The sequence below is a fragment of the Alexandromys fortis genome, unplaced genomic scaffold, assembly GCF_014885135.2.
Source record: "Alexandromys fortis isolate MF-2015 unplaced genomic scaffold, M_Fortis_MF-2015_v1.1 scaffold_29, whole genome shotgun sequence".
NCBI classification, from domain to species: Eukaryota; Metazoa; Chordata; class Mammalia; order Rodentia; family Cricetidae; genus Alexandromys; species Alexandromys fortis.
This window is the reverse complement of record NW_026067891.1, coordinates 957,596-977,186: the sequence shown is the minus strand read 5'-3', so window position 1 is coordinate 977,186 and position 19,591 is coordinate 957,596. Positions and strand designations below refer to the sequence as shown.

The window sequence follows — 19,591 nt, the reverse complement described above, 5'->3', positions numbered from 1 at the left end:
GTTTTTTTTCTACCTTTTACATTTGTGTGTTTTTTGTTGGTAATTTCAATATTATAAACAGCCACAAACCTGGACTGAGGTACAGCTTGGGACCCTGAGTTAGAAAGGCCCACTGGGCCTCATGTGTGTGCATGAGTTAGAAAAGCTTCATTCAGGCTGTAGTGATGGAGCTGCTGGCCATTGAGTTCAATATGAATGAACTAACCATACATATTAATAAGGTGTCCTTAAACGTAAGCACAGGTGATGAAGTCATATATTGATCTGATGATAAAAAGGCCTGAAAACTTGGACCATGACTCTGTTTCCCCAAGAAGTAATGCTTAAGTATTGACCGAGCCCCTGGTCCTGGCAGCGCTGTGGAACAGAGCCACTTCAGGTGGCAAGAAGCAGCTGTGCATTTGTGTGTGTGTGGTGTAGCATGTGTGAATTTGTGCATATGTGAAGCATACATGCATATAATTATGTGCAGCTATCCCTTGGTGCCCACGAGGGCTTGGTTCCAGCCCCTCTTCTCCCACGGGCCTCAAAACCTGCAAATGCTTATGTGAAATTGCACAACATTTGCATGTAACCCACGCACATCCTCCCATGTGCTTTCTGTATCTCTAGGCCACACACGATGCTGATACCTGGTACCAAAGGAGATGCCGTGTGAACAACGTTAGGCTATACTGGTGGGAATAAGGACTAGAAGGAACGCGCTGTATACGTTCAGTACAAGCCAGTGCCGTCTGCCATTCCCACCCCGCGTGTAAAACCTCAGGCACAGAGGTCAACCGTGACTGCCCTGAAGCCGAGGTGACTGGCTTCAGTGTAAGAGCTTTATCTAACCCTATAGTTCTGTTAGTTGTGCAGATCCCCTGGTCTTGCCAGAAGGGTGTCTGGGTGGTGTTTCCAGAGAGTCCTCTGGCCACTGGGTGCATTGTGTCCTCATGGATTTATAGTGCTGTGTCATTGCTGAGAGGCCAGCCTGGTCAGAAGTGGGCTGTCATCTGTGTGCCTCAGAGGCTGCATCTCGCCGTGAACCTTTTCTCTTTTCCCTTTTCCCTACTTCCGGCCACCACAGTATGCGCGGCTCTAATCCACCCTGTCCTCCCTCCATGAAAGGCTGGCACCTCTGAAACCATGAGTCCGCGCTCTCCTTTTATGTTGTTTATATGAGGCCACCTGTCACAGTGACTGGAAAACTAACACGGTGACAGTTAGGACAGGGTCTCACTGTGTAGCCCAGGCTGGCCTTGAACCCCTAATTTTTGTACTTCAGCTTCCAAGTGCGGGGTTGCAGGCTGTACTGTCATGCCCAACCTTGTGGGTGTTTTTCATCTTATCTGTGCTAACAGATTCACAGTTGTGCTACGTTGCTATGACAAAATGCCTGAGGTCACGAGTTCTAAGAAGGGAAAGCTTGCTTCGGCTCAGATTTCCAGGGATTTGTGAGGACAACATTACCATGGTGGGAGTGTGTGGTGGAGCATGTTGGCTGTGAAGAGAAAGACAGGAAGGGACAGGGTTTCTAGCATGTGCTTTAAGGGCAAACCCCCAGTGACTTAGCTTCCTCCTCTGGGCTCCACCTGCTGATAAGGTTGCACCGCAGGCTGGTGACCGTGGTCCTGGTGAGGACACTCACCAAACGATGGTGTTGCTTCTCATCACTGTCTGGTCTACTTTTCTCCAACCCCTGGTGGCAATGTCACCTTCTCACCGGCCTTCCTGCCATCCATCTATCCACTCCAGTGACTTGTCTGACCAAGTCTGTTATCCGCCTCTTGTAATTGAGTTAGTAGGTTTTCTGTTCATGAGTTCCGAGGCTTTTAAAAAGACATTCCATATAGATGCCGTTTCTTCACTCGGCTTTCTTTTGTGCAAGCAAATGCTTGTCATGGAATCATTTCTTGCATGGTGTTCTCCCACAAGGCCTTTTCAGGGGGAGATATATTAAAATGCCAGTGGAGATCCTGAATTCAGCCAGCCTGGCTTGAGTCAGGTGCAGGTCCCCTTTTGTGCCGGGCCCAGGCAGTGCTGTATTTGGCCAGGCGGAAAACAGGCCTCCCAAAGGCAAAGCAGTGAGAAAGGAGATAATTCTCCAAGAGAAACTGGTACTCAAGCCAAAAAAGGGGGGAAGGGAACCAGGCTGGAGCATGGGTTGACCACAGCGTGGGAGAATCCAGTGAGCACTGCTAATGTGTATCGGGCGCCAGACAAAGGCTCATTCATAGCTGTTCATTATCGTGCCTGATTCTCAGGGAGGCTGTTGTCTGCATTCCAGAGTGAAGGGCACCACAGCCGGGGAGGCCAGTACCTTGTGAGTGTCCCATAACAGCAGAGAGGTGTGTGCCGTCCTCCAGCCCTGAGCTCGCAGGGCTGACCTAGGACAAACCTCATGACAGAGTCTGCCTTGTGCCTAGAAGCACTGCGTAGGATTTGTTCAGGGCTTCATTCCTGTAAGGCGGTGGGCCTGCCGCAGTTGAGTCCAGGACGGACTCATGCGTGAGGAAGCTTCCCATACATGGGAAGGTACTTTGTGTCAATTTTAAGAAAAACAAAATATTCGGCAGTCTTTCTTAATTTTTTTCTTTTATTCTTTAATGTTAGTGTCCTTTGCAGCCAGCTAGCCAAACTTGGCTTGGACATCTCCAGGGACAGGGACCTCTGATACTGTTTTCACTTTCTAGGCCTCAGTTTACCCAACTAGAAGATAAAGTCATTAGCTTAGCTGAGTTCTGCCGTTTCTTTCCTCTTTACCTTCTTCAGTTTCCATCCCCAGCACCATTATGTGTATGTATATATGTGTGCATATGCACATGTAAATATGATTAATATATGTCTATCATATATGTCAATCATATATCGCACATGCCTGGATTTGATCTCTACACGTGGTGTGTGTATCAGATGATCATAATATACCTCATAAATATGTACAAGTGAAAATGATGAGCTATTTTTACTCTAATTATACAGATTTATTATAATTACACATAGCTCTCTGTGGACCAAATGGTAATTATTGGCTCGGGAAACAGGTGTCTGTAGACTTAGCTTCGAGCTGAACTAGATACGGTCAGAGAGCATCCTCCGAGTTTCCTTACGTTGTTTCGTTCTGGGGCCGACCTCACCGCAGACATGGTAAGATGGTGCAGCCTCGGAAGAGGAGCACTGGTCTTTCTCCAGAGTTTGCGCTAAAGTCCCAGGCCTGAGGCTTTACTGACCCTGATTGGTCTAGCTCAGGTCACATGTTCACCTCTTCACACCACCGTGGATAGTCCCTCCTCTGTTTAAGGGACTGGACAAGATGGAGAAAGAGGCTCCCTGGAGAAAAGTTAATGTACCTTGGTCACACTGCTGGCCAGAGCCAACAGGGACCCGCTGCTGTCCTCACTGGGTTCCTGCCAGCGGACACCTCAGTTTCCCCAAGTTTGTTATCAGTGTATTGTCTCCTGTGTGTGCTGTTACACATGATCAAGGTCAGAGACGTGTCCTCTGGTTGCTAGGATGACTTATGACCTTATTTTGCTAGACCTTCATATAACTTGGGAAACAGAGGAGGCGGGTGCTGTTAGCCACTTCCCAGATGGAGAAGCTGAGACTCAAGGGACATCTGAGTTGGCCTGAGTCCTCACTGGTGGAAACACCAGGGCCCTCAGTATTCAGATAATAGAAGATTACTTTAACAGATGCAAGTGCCCTGACTTCTCTTGATAAACGTGAAGGTTTTAAGAATTACTCCAACAGAAGAACCACGTGGGGAGAGCCAGGCGCCCTCACAGTGCTGGGAGTGCAGCTGCCCCATGCTGACCTTGTCCCATCCCTGACAAATCTGCAGGCAGGGGCTATCATTCCCCTTCTGTTAAGGAGGGCGCTAAGGCTCCAAGACAACAAGGGACTGACTGGTCCAGCTGGTCCTTGGCCAAGTTGAGTTTTTCTGGGTTTTTCTTGCCTCAAACTCCTCTCAGGGATGGAGGATTTTCTTAGCCTGCTTTGTGTTATTGTAATAGAATGGCACCAGGTAATTGGAGGGTAATTGGTGGGTAATTGGAAAGAATGGACATTTATTCCATGGAAACTGGGAAGTCTACAGTCAAGCGACTGACGTCTGACGGGACCTTTATGATGCTAATCATAGTAGAAGGTGGATGAGAGATTAGGAGGGGACAGGTGGACTAAACTCACTTTTCTGAGAAACCCACTGGGCATCGTGAACCCACCCCCGAGCTAATACCTCTAGCCCATTGGAGACCTCTCAAAGGTGCACCTGCTGACACCGTTCCATGGGAATGGACCGGAAGAGGATGATTTCCAACCCTGTCATCCCCCTGTGGTTAACACTCATCTCCTCTGTCCCTCCCTGCAGGTCTACATCATCCGAGTCACGTGGTCCAGTGGTGCCACAGAGGCCATCTACCGGCGCTACAGCAAGTTCTTTGACCTCCAGGTAGGTGTTTGTGATGGGGAGAAGGTGAATGGGCTTTCCCTATGCTCTGACTTTAGAGCCTTGTCTCTTCATGGTCTTGACTCTAAATTGACATCCATTACTTGGAGCCTAAATATGGTTTTTGATTACCTTATGTTTTGACACATTTAACTGAATAAGAGGTACTGTTGACTGCCCCTGAAGGGGGGTGGAGGCAGTCTGGAGGTCATACATGGCTCTAGAGCCATGTTGAACCAAGTTTTGTACAGTGACCAGGTGGTGATCCAGGATGCTGAGTCTGTCTCCCCAGCCCCACCTGCTAGCTTTTACAGTACTGCCTCTCACCTGGGTTGCTTCTCTGTGCTCTCCTTCCTGAACCATTGGCCTGGATGACTCTTCCTCGCCAGGGTCCCCAGCTTCTGGAAGCCTTGTCTGACTTTGTTCTTTGCTCTTCGGGAGCTATCACCTTTGGCTGTGAACTTCTTCATACTGATGTTCTCAGCTTATCTGTCTCTTCTAGACTGTGACAGGCATGGGTAGGGACCTTGTTTCCCTCATCCTTTCTTTCCTTAATGCTTTTATTCAAGGCCTGGCACAAAGCACACGCCTACTTAGAGATTGATGCATGTTTGCATGAGTGAGTGAGTATGTGAATGAATGGATGGATGGATGAATGAATTAATCAATCAATGAATGAATGAACGAATAAACAAACAACATGCACCACCAGCCTCACTGTGAGCCGGGGAACGTGAGGACAGCTCAGTCGGATTCATCTTCACTAGCATGACACAATGCTAATCCTGGGCCTGTAGCTTCATCTCCATTCCTCCAAAAGCAGGCAGCTCCAAGGAGGCCGGAGAAGTCAGGGTCCTTCAGGAGATGATGTGGCAAAGTTCTTTAGACAATGTCTGTCTCAGACACTAGGGGATGTTCCTGGCTGCTGTGTGCTGAGGGTCCAGGGCAAGTCTCCATCCCACGATGCCCTACTAGTGACAGAACCAACTCAGGTTTGCTTTGGGTATTTCGGCCAGGTGGTTGACTGCCCCGGGAGGAGAGGGCTTCCAGGCTTCCTGCTCCGCCTACTGCAGGGCTTTCACTCTGTCATCTGACCTGACTTCTCCGTCTGTGTCCCCACTTCAGTGGTGTTGGCTTCATCCTCTCTCACACGTGATTGCAAATGGCTCCAGCAACTCTGGGCTCGCGCTCTGTAGGAAAGAGTAACAGTGATTTCTCACATGTGCTGGCAGTCACTCCGTGTTTCATTGGCCCAGCTCTATGCCAATCACTATGACAACCAATGGTCTTTCCTGGGTTGCTCTTCCACCCTTGGTATCAAGGGCATAGTCTGGGTTGGGAAGGAGAATCTTGGGTTCTGGTAATATTAACTGCAGGCATCCTTGACTACATAGACCCAAGCTGTTCCTGACAGTGTGGACTAGAGACTGTCCGGAGCCTGTATCCCACTATGACTGCTTTCTCCTGTGCAGCTAAAACAGTCTCTAAATGCCTTCATGACACACAGTCAGGCGCTGCTGCATTGTGTGAAGTGAGGGAGATACCAGCCACTTAATTATTTAAAACCTCACGAGCTCATCTGCGATGTTTTGTGCTGAGCAGCATGCGGCCACATCTAGCGGGGTCGCATACAGTTGTCATTTTCTGCTGCTCTGCTGCAAATGAACCAAATGTAAATAAACAGCGGGGCTGTCTGGAAAACTCGCTGTGGGGCTGGGATGCCGCTAAGTGGGAGAGAATACGTGCTTCACACACACAGGCCAGGAGTTTGATCCCAGCCCCGTGATAAACAAACTAAACCACCGTCTAGAGTGAGCAGATGGGGGAGAAGAAAACACAGGAAGAGGAGGCATGGGGCAGCGGTGATCCCTGGTACCATCCGGTGCCCTGCGCAGGTGCCACAGCCCATGTGAGAGTGGCTGATAACACTCAGGGCTGCTCTGCCCTTTCACACAGACGGGTGATAATACAGGTGACCCGGAGTTTTTGTCCGTTGCTAAGCTGCTGTTCCAGGCAGTGGCATCTACCTTGGGAGCTTTGCCTTGGCGTGTGTTCAGGGGCCCCTTGCCAGCCTGGCACCTCCAAGAAAGACCCAGAACAAACACTGCTATGACCTTGGGAGGACCTAGTGTCCACTGGCAGCTCCTGGCCATCTGTCTTGTGACCTCAGGACCCTCTGACCTACATGCTCTATTTTCCCGCTGGCCACTCTAGACCAGCATCTTCGCTTGCCCATGGCCGACACGCTCAGCATCTGTCCTCACGTCAGCACCTTTGGTCTCCGTCAGCCGTCATTCCTGCTCTCAGGAACCTGGAGTCCCTGGGTGCTAGTTCTAGACTCCAGTGAGAGGATCTAGTGGTCTTCAGGATCCTGAGTCAGACTCCGTCCCAGCCTGTCAGCCGTGGAGAGGAGCAGGCAAAACTGGTCCAGGGAATGCCAAGGTGTGAGGGAGTCCTGTGAATGTATCTGAATCCTGGCACATTGAAGCGTGTAGCTAGACTGTTGCTTGAATTTCCTATTCCAGCCTGGCCAGCGCTGCAGACAAACCCAAGTTCAAGATTCAGTCTTCCCTCTTCAGGTCTCAGCTTGGTGTTTCCTCTGCCCTTCTCCGAGCCTCCGTTTCCTCCTTCACTTTTAACGGGAAGGAAAGAGCTTCCATCTTGTACTTGTTAGGACAGCAGAGTGAGGTGGACATGGCTCGGTGCGTTAGCTGTCATCTGTCCCTCTCCACAGATGGGACACCTGCAGTGACCGCCCTTCCTGGGTCCGACTACAGGTCTTCCCAACTCAGATCCTGTGCTATACTAGACCCCTGGTCTCACTGATTTTTTCTTCCCAGCTTGGTGTAGTGATGATTGGGGGTTTGCTGGGGCAGAATTGGCTGCCTCGAGTGGCCGTCCCTGGCACGGAGAAGCTGTCCAGAGGCCCGGCTTCATCCAGGTTTAAGGAGTCCTAGATGGTGTGGTGGCAGAGTGGCAAAACCATGTGATTCTGGGGGGTCCGGGTCAAGCTAGAAGCAACCTCCTTGTATCCGTATCCACCCCAGAGGGGTGTGAGAGGTCAGGCCATTCAGTTTGGCTGTCCCCAAGAACTAGGCAAGAAGAACAGCCCATGTGGGGCCATGATACCCCAACATTAGATGATTTCATGATTCCATGTCCCATTTGGCACACAGCCTTGATTTTTTTTTTTTTTAAGAAATGGCTTGGCTCACAAAGTGAGGGAGGGGCTGAGGCTTGGTGAGGAGGAGCAGCTGAACTGGTGTGAACTGGGGTGGTGTAACAGGAAAAGCAGAGAACTCAGAAGACCTGGGCCCAGTCACACTCAGCTGTGTGGCCTTGGGCCCACCCCTTTACTCAGTAAAACGTAAGTAAACAGCCAGCATTTCCGAAGCTCTGTTCCCAGGCTCAGTCCATTCGTTTAACCATCGGGACCAGTTTATCAGATTACACGGATGATCGAGCCCAGGCTCAGAGAAGCTCATTCGCTGGCCTAACTATACAGCTAGTACAGTAGTACTTGGATTTGAGACTGTGATACCCAAGTCCCTGGTTTTAGTCACTCTGCTCTCTGTTGCTGCTTTTGCTACCAGCTATGAGTTAAAATTGGTGATTGTGCCCAGAAGGGAAGGGGACAGTGGGCAGACACTGGTTGTTAGGTATCTTTTGGAGGTAATGAAAGTGTTCTAGAATTGGATAGTGGTCATGACTGCATGCTGTGTAAATACACAGAAAACTGCTGAGTGGTACATTTTAAAGGGTCATTTGTGGTATGTGAGGTATAGCTCTTTTCTCTTCCTCTCTCTCTCTCTCTCTCTCTCTCTCTCGCTCTCTCTCTCTCTCGCTCTCTCGCTCTCTAGCTTTCTCGCTCTCTCTCTCGGGGGTGGAGACTATAAGAAAGCCCCGAGTTGCTAAATATGGTCGGATGACTGGCAGACCCAGGCTGCTTGGGATCAGCAAAAAGATAACGGGAGGACATGACAGCAGTGTCTTGAGGTTCCAGACTTTGGAATTTGACAGCTGGGCTTCAGTCCAGCCCAAGCTTCAGTTTTTGTCAGACTGTCATGGCGCAGACAGCAGAACCCAGCTAGGTTGAGTTATCTCAACTCACATCTGTCAGCTGAATTAGCTGAGAAATTGAAGGACTTTCGGCTTTGGATACAACTAGGCCCAGGGCCACAGTGTCAAAGACACTGTGCCTGGTCCCATGCTGAGGTGCATGGCAGCAGCTACTGCTTGAGATGGTGTCCACATCCGTTACTTTGGTGGTGGGGGAAGAATGTCCCCTACGGCTTAATCTCATCTTGGACCATAGGACAAGGTGTTCAAGACCAGCACAGGGACAGAAAAACAGGGCCAACATCTTGATGATGTTTCTGGATACCAGCTGCCCGGCGGAATCGAGGAGGATAGCAGCTGCCCAAGGGCTTTGGGGAATCCAGAAAATTTAAACAAAGGAAACACTGTAAAGACTCGTGGTAGAAGGAGGAGCATGGCCCAGGCTACTTCATGGGAAAGGACATTGTCACCAGCAAAAATGACTCCATAATGAGGACTCACCTTCCTGATGCTTTAGAAAAGCTGTCCTCTTTTAGAAAGTCTGCCACTGAGACTTGACATCAGGCCATGTGTCTTATTCATGTGAGGCTGCAGGGGACAGAACAGAGCCCTGAGCTTTGAGTAGGAACCCCTGATTTGAGGTCCAAACCCTCGGACAGGTCACTCAGCCTCAGCTGTTGCTGTAGAGTGGATAAGGATGTCTTGGAGGAAGCAAACATCCAAGGCAGGCCTGGGGATGAGTGACTGGCGTGCCCACGGTGCTCAGGGAGGCACCCAGCAGAGGTGCATTAATATCAGCTGTTCTTAGCCAGAACTGTGAGGTGCCCATCTTAAATGCCATCTCACTAAATCCTCCCGCATGAGATCAGAACCATGACCATTTCACAAGTGGGAACACTCGAGTTTAGAGAGGTAGTCACATGTCCCAAACAGTGGGATCGAACCACCACCTCCCCGGAACCCAGGATCACCTTTGGATAAAAGGTGGACTTGCCCTCAAATGGGTTTATGGCCACATCTCCCCACTACAGCTTGAGCACCCCTGAGTCCTTTACAAATAATCCCAAACACAGGTCCACCTCGCACTGTGTTAGGCAACCTTTGTACTCTGAGTCCTCCAGACTCAGTATGTTCCCCTGGAGGAGGGTCACAGGTGTCACTGGAGCTCTACAGAGAGACCCCGTCTAACAAAAATGAAAAACAAAACAATTCTGATACTAGCTGTGATGACTGAACCCTGAACGCTGTGCACTGACCTGAGTAAGGCCAGAGAGAAGAGGACAGGTGTTTCACTACACCTGTACCAGGTACCCAGAGTAACCAACTGAGTCACAAGGTGGAGGCGGTGACACCAGGAAGGGCGGATGGAGAGCCATTTGGTGCTCTGGTTGATCCAAGACTGTGGAGATGGTGGAGGAGATGGGTGCCCACAGAGTGTACATAAGGCCGCAGAACTGTGTTCCCAGATATGGTTGAAAGCTGTATTGTATGTTGTGTTTGTGTAACACAATTAAAACATAAAAGCAAGACAGAGCTGGAGAGATGTCTCAGTGTTTAAGAATACTGGCTGTTCTTACAGAGATCCTGAGTTAAATTCCCAGCATCCATATGGTATCTCACAACCATCCATAATGAGATTTGATACCCTCTCCTGGCATGCAGGCTTACATGCAGACAGAGCATACCTATTCATAAATAAATAAATCAAGTAAAAGAACCAGCCACCCAGACCACTAAATTACTCCCAAATCAGTTTCCAAAGCAGTGTTACTTACAACCCCCTGCAGAGTGTCCCTCATTTCCCAAATGGCCACACAGGCTCTATGAATGCAACTGGTGGAGGAAGCATCAGGATTTCACCTGAGCTGTCTGCTCTAAGGGGACTTACCCAAGGTTAGACCAGTGGTGTAAAAGCCAGTGTGGACATTTGTTAGCAATGTAGCCATTCACTAGTCAGTGTGGGCACTTGCTAGCCAGGGTGGACACTCGTTAGTCAGTGTGGATGCTTGTTAGCCAGTGTGGACACTCGTTAGCCAGTGTAGACTCTCATTAGTTAACCAGTGTGGACTCTTGTCAGCCAGTGTGGACAGTTGTTAGCTCATGTGAACACTTGTTAGCCAATGTGGACTCTTTCTAGTCAGTGTGGATACTTGTTAGCCGATGTGGACACTTGTTAGCTAGTGTGGACAGTCATTAGCCCGTGTGTGTACAGTCATTAGCCAGATTGGATGTTTGGTAGCCAGTATGGACACTTGTTAGTCAGTGTAGACACTTACTAGCCAGTATAGAGATCCAGAGAAGGTCTCAAAGGTACCAAGAGAACTGAATGGGCCTTGTTACTGTGCGTTTTTGACAACATGCTTCTCATGGTGGTGTTTCAACTTTTAAAATTGAGAAGGGAAACAGAAATAGATAGCATTAGTATCAGTTTCAGAGCCCCTGCAGCTAAGACTGATGGGAATGTGCTGCTCACTTGTGCACAGAATATTAAGCTTTCCTTGTCTCAAGCTGGTTTTCCATATCCATGTAACCCTGAAACCAGCTAAAGATACTAAAGATATTAGGAAAATGGGATTAGACAACAGTATTTGGACAGGCCACACGGCTGCTTTGCTGTGTGACTTAAGGTAAATTCATTCCCCTCTCTGCCCTCAGGTTTCCTCATCTGTGACTTGTAGCATTTGTTTCAGAGAATTACTGTAACTGAAGGTGTTAACTGTCAACTGCTGTGCACTGTTGCCGTTGTTACTATTATTTTATATTAGTAATATGACCATATTCATTAGGGTTATTTAACTGTCCTCTGAAGTGATCTACTGAAGAAAAAAGTTCTCTCTGTTGAATTCATTGATTCTTTTTCATTAAACTTTTGTGTTTTGGAGTAGTTTTCAGTTCTCCATAAAACGCCTTGGAAACTCTAGAGTATTCTTGGGTACCACCCACACTTGCCAGTCTCCCCCACTGTTAGCATCCATTCTACCAATGTTTCTTGAAAGCCTGCTATGTGCTGGTATAGATGCACTCTTCAGAAATGAATCCATCTTTCCAAGGAGGCCCACAGTGGCCTTAGCAGTCAGGGAAAGATAGTGGACCAGGTATTCCTGTCCCCATGCAGGACAGAGTAGGGACCCATGATGGACAGCCACAAATCGTGCCATGGATAACAGAACCCGGGGTAGCCCTGTGGCTACCGCGGTGAATCTCTTGCCTAGCACGTGCAAAGCCCTTGGCTCCTTCCCTAGCACTGCACAAATCATAAGTAAAATCCACAGTTAAATAAATTCTCTACCCCAGGCTTCTGGAAGCCTGCAAGCTCCAGCTGCCCTGCAAGCCCAGCTACACCGAAGCTGGCCCTCTGCCCCAGGAATTTATATAAAATAGCACAGAAGAAGCCAGGAGCGCCAGCCTGACACCTGTGTCCCCTGCCCTCTCTGTGTCTGCTCAGCAGTCTTGCAACGACAGAGTCCCCTGGCCTTGCCACACTTGGGCTGTTTCTTCACCTCTCAGACCTTGAGTGCTAGTATTCACAGTATAGGGGTCTGAGGAGGTTGGGGGAGCAGATCCTGCTGAGATGCAGTACCTGCCTGCTCCGTGGACACATTTCTTCCTTTACCTGTGTGCCTACTCCCTCCCAGAGCCTCATTTCTCCTGGACTTTTCCAGCAGAGAGACAGTCTGGGAAGTCAGGGTGATGATGTCCCTGAAGCATACAGGTGGGGGCGCTTCTCACCTGTCGGCCATTCTTGGCAGGCCCTTTCCATCTGCTCTGGCTTCCTTGTGAATTAGGGTAGATCAGGATATGCTTCTGTAACAAGTAACCTCAGGGTTATCTTAGTGGTAGAGTACTCGTTTAACATGTGAGGAGACCCTTGGTTCAGTCCCTAGCATCACCAAACAAAGGAGGGGTGGGGACCGTCATGTACATTATTGAGCCAGGCATGGTGATGGTGGTGGTAACGGCAATGGCAACGGCAACACGCACCTTTAATCCTAGCACTCAGGAGGCAGAGGCAAACAGGTATCTGTGAGTTTGAGGCCAACTCTGGTGGCTAGTTAGCTCCAGTATAGTCAGATCCTCATAATGAGACTCTGTCTCACAAAAACAAAGACAAGAGCAACAAAAACAACCCCACCAGACAGCAGGGCATCTTGAATCCCTCATGGGCAACCAGGCCGTGGGCTGGACCATGGGTGGGGCTGCCGAGGCTCTGCACCCACCCCACCCCACAAGACCGCAGATGGCAGGGAATGTGAATCCCTCACGAGAGCTGGGTGTGGGACTGGGATAGAGAACAGCAAACCTCCACCCTGAAGCATCACGTGCTACTGATCGATCATTCGACGTGGCCCGCTTCAGAGGGATGGGAAAGTCAATTCAACCATTGGTTCAGAAACATGGGACGTAGCTGCAGGCAGCCCAGCCCAGCCTTAATTTTAACACAGTGCAGTGATAAACTCTCATGATTGGGGACCCAGAAGAGAAGATCCTTAAAGTTACATCAGAACACACAAGAGTTAGGTGGCAGATCCTTGTGACTTTGAGTACCTAGCCGAAAATTTCATTAGTTTCTTTCTTTTTCTAAAATTAATTTTTTTATAAGGTCTGACTACATAACCCTGACTGTCCTGGAACTCACTATGTAGACCAGACTAACCTTGGCTCTGAGATTAAAGGTGTGTGCCACCACACCCAGCTTCCCTTCTGTTTCTTAAAATATCAGAATGCGGTGGTTTGAAAGAAAACGGCCCCCAGAGGTAGTGGGACTGTTAGGAGGCGTGGCCTTGCTGAAGTAGGTCTGGCCTTGTGGGAGGAAGTTTGTCACACTGTTGGGGCAGACTAGGTGATCTCTTTTGCTCAGACTTCACTCAGTGTGACACTTAGTCTACTTGCTGTTGCCTTCTGATCAAGATGTAGCCAGCACCATGTCTGCCTGCATGCTATTGTGCTCCCCACCGTGATGATAATAGACTGAACCTCTGAACTGTAAGCCACCTTAGCTAAATGTTTTTCTTTAAACGAGTTGCCGTGGTTGTTGTGTCTGTTCACAGCAATAAACCCCTAACTAAGATACAGATTTTCGTGGTATGCCCCCAGCTCTAGCCCTCTCCCTGCCTGTTTCATGGTTTTTCACACACTACTTCACAGTCACCAGATTGTTTCCTAGGCTCTTTTAGAGACTGCTTATCTTCATGGCTGGCTCTTAGCACGCTACACAGCACCAGGCTGGGCTCTGCTGAGCAGGTCGGGGATTTCGCAGTAGCTCAGGAATAGAATGCTGTCATAAGCTTAGGCTTACCAGGTGAGGGATATTTTAACACACCTGTCACTTCTCGAAATGCAGAACGACCTGCTGTCTGTGACAGAGTTGTCAGGCTGTTGTTCACATTCCAAGTCTTATGGCTTAAACCATCCAGGAACCCCAAGAATGGTAGGTAGCCTGCAGAGATGCCTCAGCGGTTAAGATCATGTATTGCCCATGCTTGCAGAGGGCCCAAGTTTAGTTCCTAAAACTCTCACCAGAAGGCTCACAACTGTCTGTAAATCCAGCTCCAGGGGCTCTGACATTTCTGGCCTCTGAGGGCACCTGCACGCATGAGGCACAGATGCATATACATATACATATAGTTTAAAATAAATCTTAAAAAAAAAAAAACTAAGAATGTTCTCCTGCATCTTTGAGCTTTCACGGTTGGGGAGCTGTGCTCAGTTGCTTTCACACGGGCCTCAGGTCCAGCCTCATCCCCATTGCCTCGGCTTTACCTATCTCTTTAGGATGTCAGATAATGTCTATATTGTGAAAGGTTTTTGCTCTTCTTCCCTCCCTGTTTAGATGCAGATGTTGGACAAGTTCCCCATGGAAGGAGGGCAGAAGGATCCTAAGCAGAGGATCATTCCGTTTCTGCCAGGTAAGGTGCACACCCTTGGACAGGGCCAGCCTGGCCCCTGAAGAACAGCTCCCGAAACAGCACAAGAGCTCATCCCCTCTCTCACAGGGGGAGGGGCATTGTTTCTCTCCTTGTTTGCTTTTCTATTGCTGTGACAAAAACCACAGTGAAAAAGCAACTTTTGGAAGAAAGGGTTTATTCCATCAGTTACACTTTTCTGTCTCAGTCTATCATCAGGGGAAGATAAAACAGGAACCGAAGCTAGACCATGGAGGAAGCTGCTTGCTAGCTCTCCAAAGGCTTGCTCAGCTAGCTCTCTTATACAGCCCAGACCACCTGCCCAGAGGTGGCTCCACCCACAATGGGCTGAGCCTTCCACATCAGTTATCAATTAAGCACACGTCACTCACACGTGTTCACTACCACAGGCCAATCAGATGGAGGCAGTTACTCAACTGAGTTCTCTCCAGTTTGTATTCTGTTGACATGGGCATAACCATGCCAGACTGACCAGCACAGCTCCACTGACGGGAATCGCAGCCAAGGACAGGAATGACTAGGAGTGGGCATGTGCCACTGATTAGCTGTGAGACCTTGGGTAGGATCCTGCCGCCTAGGATGCTCAGCTTCTCCCAGCTGGAGTGGGAGCCGGAGCACCGGGGTTTTCACAGTCAGCAGCTCGTTGGTATAACCACTGTGTTCATTTTCTACTTCCTGTGTCACACGTTACCAATAGTTTAATAGCACAACATAATAGCTATTATTGCCTCAAAGTTCTGTGGATCAGAAGCCTTGGCAGGCTCAGCTAGGTTCCCTATTTACCCTTAAACGGTCAAAGCTAAGGTGTTAACCAGGCACAGCCTCCTACCTGGAGGTTCCACAGAAGAACTGTTCAATCTTACTCGCTCACATTGTGGTAGAATCAGTCCCCTACACTCTGCTTGATGGCTCTCAGCTGGGGCCCTCCAGCGTCTGGAAACTGCCTGCATTCCTCATTACAGGGAGCAAGTGATGGGACATAGAATTTTCTGGCACTTAAGATCCGTCCAACCTCTGTGTCAGAGAAAGCTGTCTGCTTGGAAGGTTTTGTGTGGTTTCCAGGCTGATCCAGGGTAATGTAAGGCATGGACTATCCCATCGTATCCACAGACTCTAGGGATTAGGGCAGAACATGTTGGGGTCATAGTACAAAAATCTACCAAGCACCTTGAGTGCCAGGTGTTACAGCAGCTGCTGCAGAGGGTGCGGTGCAGTCTTGGCAATGCCGAGGCTTTAGGTGAGAAAGAGGGATTGCGCAGAGACAGAACCTGCTCCAAGCTTCACCGACTGCCACTTACAGCTATCACTGGATACCAGCGCTGGGCTGAGTGCTTCACCCCAATCACCCCCGTTCATTCCCTACAGGGAATCAGTACTACGCCCCTGTTACAAAGGAGGAGCTAGGGCCCCGAGAAACCACAAATGGCATGCATGGTTGGCAGACCCTGGATGCCAACAAAGGGGTGGCTGGCTCCAAGCTTCATGCTGGAGTCACTTCCAACCTTGGCACCCTGGGCGCACACACAGCCCTTAAACCTTGGCAAATGATTCATGAGCATGTTGATTTCCTGCCTTGTAAGTCAGAGACGAGAACGGTACTATAAAGATGGTGCCCATGAGGACTGTGCATGTCTGTCAGGTCGCTGAGGGCCATTGCTCACTTGCTGCTGTTACACACAGATGATGAGCACATGGACAGTCATCCTAGTCTCAGTACCCATGGTTTGAAGAGCTCCCCAGCTCCCTCCTTTCTTGGGTCCCTTCTACACAGTCGGTAGGTTCTCAGAAGCTATCAGCTCAACTGGGATAGCTGTGTTTGCTAGGCCTCCTCTGCTGGGAAACTCCTTTGCCAAAAAAGAAAAAAGACAGAAACCTAGCATTTTTAATCCCTCCACTGGGATAGCATCAACCACACTGGAATTTTTTCCCCCACTGGAGAGAACCCCATGTGCCAGCTGCAACAGCCAAAACTCAGGGCTGCAAAAGCACGTGCTCTGGAGTCAGCCCTCCTCAGCCCCGTGATTTTAATCCCTGTTCCCAGCCTCCCCCTCGCCCTGCACCTCTGTTTCCACATCTGTTAAATAGGACAGGGAATCTGCTCCACAAAGTTCAATTCCTGGGCACAGAATAGACTCAGTAAAGAGGTGAGTCTTGGTCATTCCAGAATGGAACCCCCAAAGGCAGGCCCCCCGACTCTCCTCTTGCTGCCTTTTCTGAATAACCAAGAATGTTCAAGTTCAGCCAGACTTTCTTCAAGAAAGAGGGGAGCAGTAAGCCTTACTGTAGCCTTCTCCTGGATGAAAGGCAAAAGTCAGCTCTGGAAACTTCCCAAGGCGGAGAACTTGAGCCTGACCCTCTCCCCAGCCCTTAAAAGCCTTTGTGGTTACGTAATTCTTTTCCAGCAAGAATTCATGCAAATGCTGCTCTCGGGGCCTAGCCCCTTTGTCCTTGTGCCCACTTTCAGCTTTAGATCCCCAGGGGTCCCGGGACCTCTGGCCCATCCCTTCTGAGCTCACTTCTTAGCTTTTCTCCAGGCCAATGCCTTGGGCAGGAAGTAGGTCTCCTCTCCTGAGGTCAGGTCTCTACCCAGACTGCCTTGTCAGCGAGACAAAGGCAAGTTTCAACGTTAGCACAAAGGGGGGGGGGGGGACCAGTCTGTGTGGACTTTCCATCCCAGCAGGAGCTGGGGAGGCCAACTTGGCAGAGGATGCAACTTGAAAACTAAGAATTGCAATTGGCCTTTTTCCCCTGTGGAAAACAAAGCCGCCCATTCCCACCAAGGCCTGTCTCTCTCCTGAACACCCTTTCCACTCCAGTGTGGAGGCAGCCCCACCATCCTTCCTGACCCTTCCATGAGACTCAGACCCTTGCCCATGCCGGCTGTCCTCCCACTTCAGAGAGGCATCACCAACAAGTAGGAACCAGGCTGCCTGGTACCTGGCCTGAGTGTATCCTAGCTCTGATGTGCCTGGCCTGCCTCCGAAAGCTGAGGGTGAGAGAAAGGATTAGCGTGTTCTTAACCAGAGTGTCATGCATCCCCACTTTGCTTGGGGGCCAGTGAGCGCGGAGTAATTACTCACCTTTGTAAGCTCTACCAAGGGCCAGGCTCTGGGTGTGTTGTGGAGGTGACCTCGAAGACTGGACTCTGTCCCAGTTCACAGACTCCAGAGGCCATTGGCTCTCCAGGCTCACAGTGTGGGAGGGATTGGTTGTAACCATCTAGTGAGCTCTTCTCCTGCTACAAAGTGTCTCCAGAGGTCCCTTCAAGGCTACATCTTTGGTCCTTGTATCAACCCCAGGAAACGCTGGGAGCACTGATGAATTACCACCCTTTGGCTCCTTCCAGGGTGAAGCCTCAGCATTGGGCTCTGGCTTCCTTCACTTTCCATTGCGTTGATAATCAAGGCCATAACAACACAAGTTGGGGAGTGAAGGGTTTATTTAGCTAAGACTTCCATGTCCCAGTCTATCTTTGAGGGAAGTCAAGGCAGGAACTGAAGCAGAAACAGGAATGCTACTGCTCCCTGGCTTGCTCCCAGCTCATACGGCCACCTTTGCAAGGGTGACACCTCCCATAATCTACAGGACCCTCCCAAATAGATCATTAATAAGACAGTACCTCATAGGTTTGCCTACAGGCCAATCTTATGGAGACATCTTCTTACTTGGGCCCCCCTCTTAGGTTTCTCTAGCTTTTGTCAAGTTGGCAGCAAAAAAATAAAAAATTGCCCACACAGACTCCTTAGTTGGGCGATGGCTTTGAGACAAGTCTGCTCCCTGCGCTGTAGATTGGCAGAAGCCATGCTACTTGTAAATGCTCTGAGCCCGCTTACTACCTTTACAGTAAGAAGACTGTATGCTGCCGTCCTCCCCGGATGTGCAGAAGGAAACTGCCACCAAATGGGATCACGTTCGTTTTGGTTGAGGCTGGGATCCTCTCCCACTTTGAGAACCAGACGAACAGCAGAAAGCCTTGGCTGCCCAGGGCTGTACTGTAGCACCCTCGCTATGCCGTAGCACCACATTCCTTCCCAGTCATGAAGCCTCACAGGCTTGGGGCACTTCAGTGGAGTCTAGATTGCAAACAGCCCTACTTGCAGAGACCTTGAAAATGAGGAGGAGGGCTATTTGATTGTCACTGTGAGTGGGGCTGGGAAGGCCGCTGGCTTGGATCTGGAGTTGAATCGGAAATGATGGGTTGGGGACAGTCCTGCCCTGGAAAGAGCACCTAGAATCCCAGCAGAGCCTACTGGCCGCCCCCACCCCTACCCCAGTTCCCATAGGGATGGCTCATTGAGGAAAGCAGGTTGTCACCACTGTTCCTGTCTTCTGTGGGAGGACGTTTTTATGGTTCCAAAAGCGATAAATAAGATAGAAGCTTCAGGAAAAGCTTGGATAAGAAAATATTACCTGTGCCTGCCACTCAGAAGATGGGGCACTTCAAACCCTTTGGTGTATTAGCTCCTGGATTTTTTCTTTTCTTGCAAGCAAGGGTAGATCAGAAAGGCACAGAGTCATTAAATAGCTCACAAGCTTGGACACTTAAGGCATGAATAAGGGAAGGAAGGGGGACTAAGTTTCCGCTCTGAGCTGCCTGCGCAGCCTGAGGGTCTCAGCTTGGAGGAGCCCTGCCTGCAGGGGTCCTTCCACATGATTTCACACAAATGCAGATAGTAGAGAGGGGACCTCAAGGAAGGAACAGGTAGAGTAGTGGTTACCGGAGCCGGGGAGAGTGGAGAGCGAGCCTTGGGAGAGGGTGGGAGTGGCTATCCATAGGAGAAGGCGTGGCTGCTGATTCTGCAGCACAGCCTGGAGCTGCTCCTGACAGCTACAGATTGGATTTTTTTTTTTTTTTTCAAAATAGCTGGCAGAGAAGCTTTGGGGTATTTCTGACAGGAAGGAGAAATGCCGGAAGCGAGGGCCATGCCAGTCATCCTGATCACTTTAATTGCACATATCACTTTAATTGCCCATAAATATGTATGGCGACTGTGCCGTCTACTGTGTTTAACCTACTCCTGGTGTGGAGGTGTGGCTGATTTCATCACAGAGCATGTGCTTAGCATGAACAAGGCTCTGAATGCAAGCCTCATAAAACTAAAACGCTCTCCCCCATGAGCCTCGTTCTCTCTAGCCATTGTGCTACAGCAGCAGAGTTCGGAGGACCCAGCTTTGC

General features: G+C 49.7%; 1 protein-coding gene across 1 annotated transcript in view; it reads left to right on the top strand.

Moving 5' to 3' along the window:
• The window catches only part of Sh3pxd2b (SH3 and PX domains 2B), an 82,365-nt gene that overhangs the window by 21,693 nt on the left and 41,081 nt on the right, over positions 1-19,591 (top strand). Inside the window, exons 2-3 of the mRNA XM_050121795.1 lie at positions 4,355-4,435; positions 14,322-14,397. Coding sequence (XP_049977752.1) covers positions 4,355-4,435; positions 14,322-14,397 — 157 coding nt within the window. The remainder of the gene's footprint in view (positions 1-4,354; positions 4,436-14,321; positions 14,398-19,591) is intronic.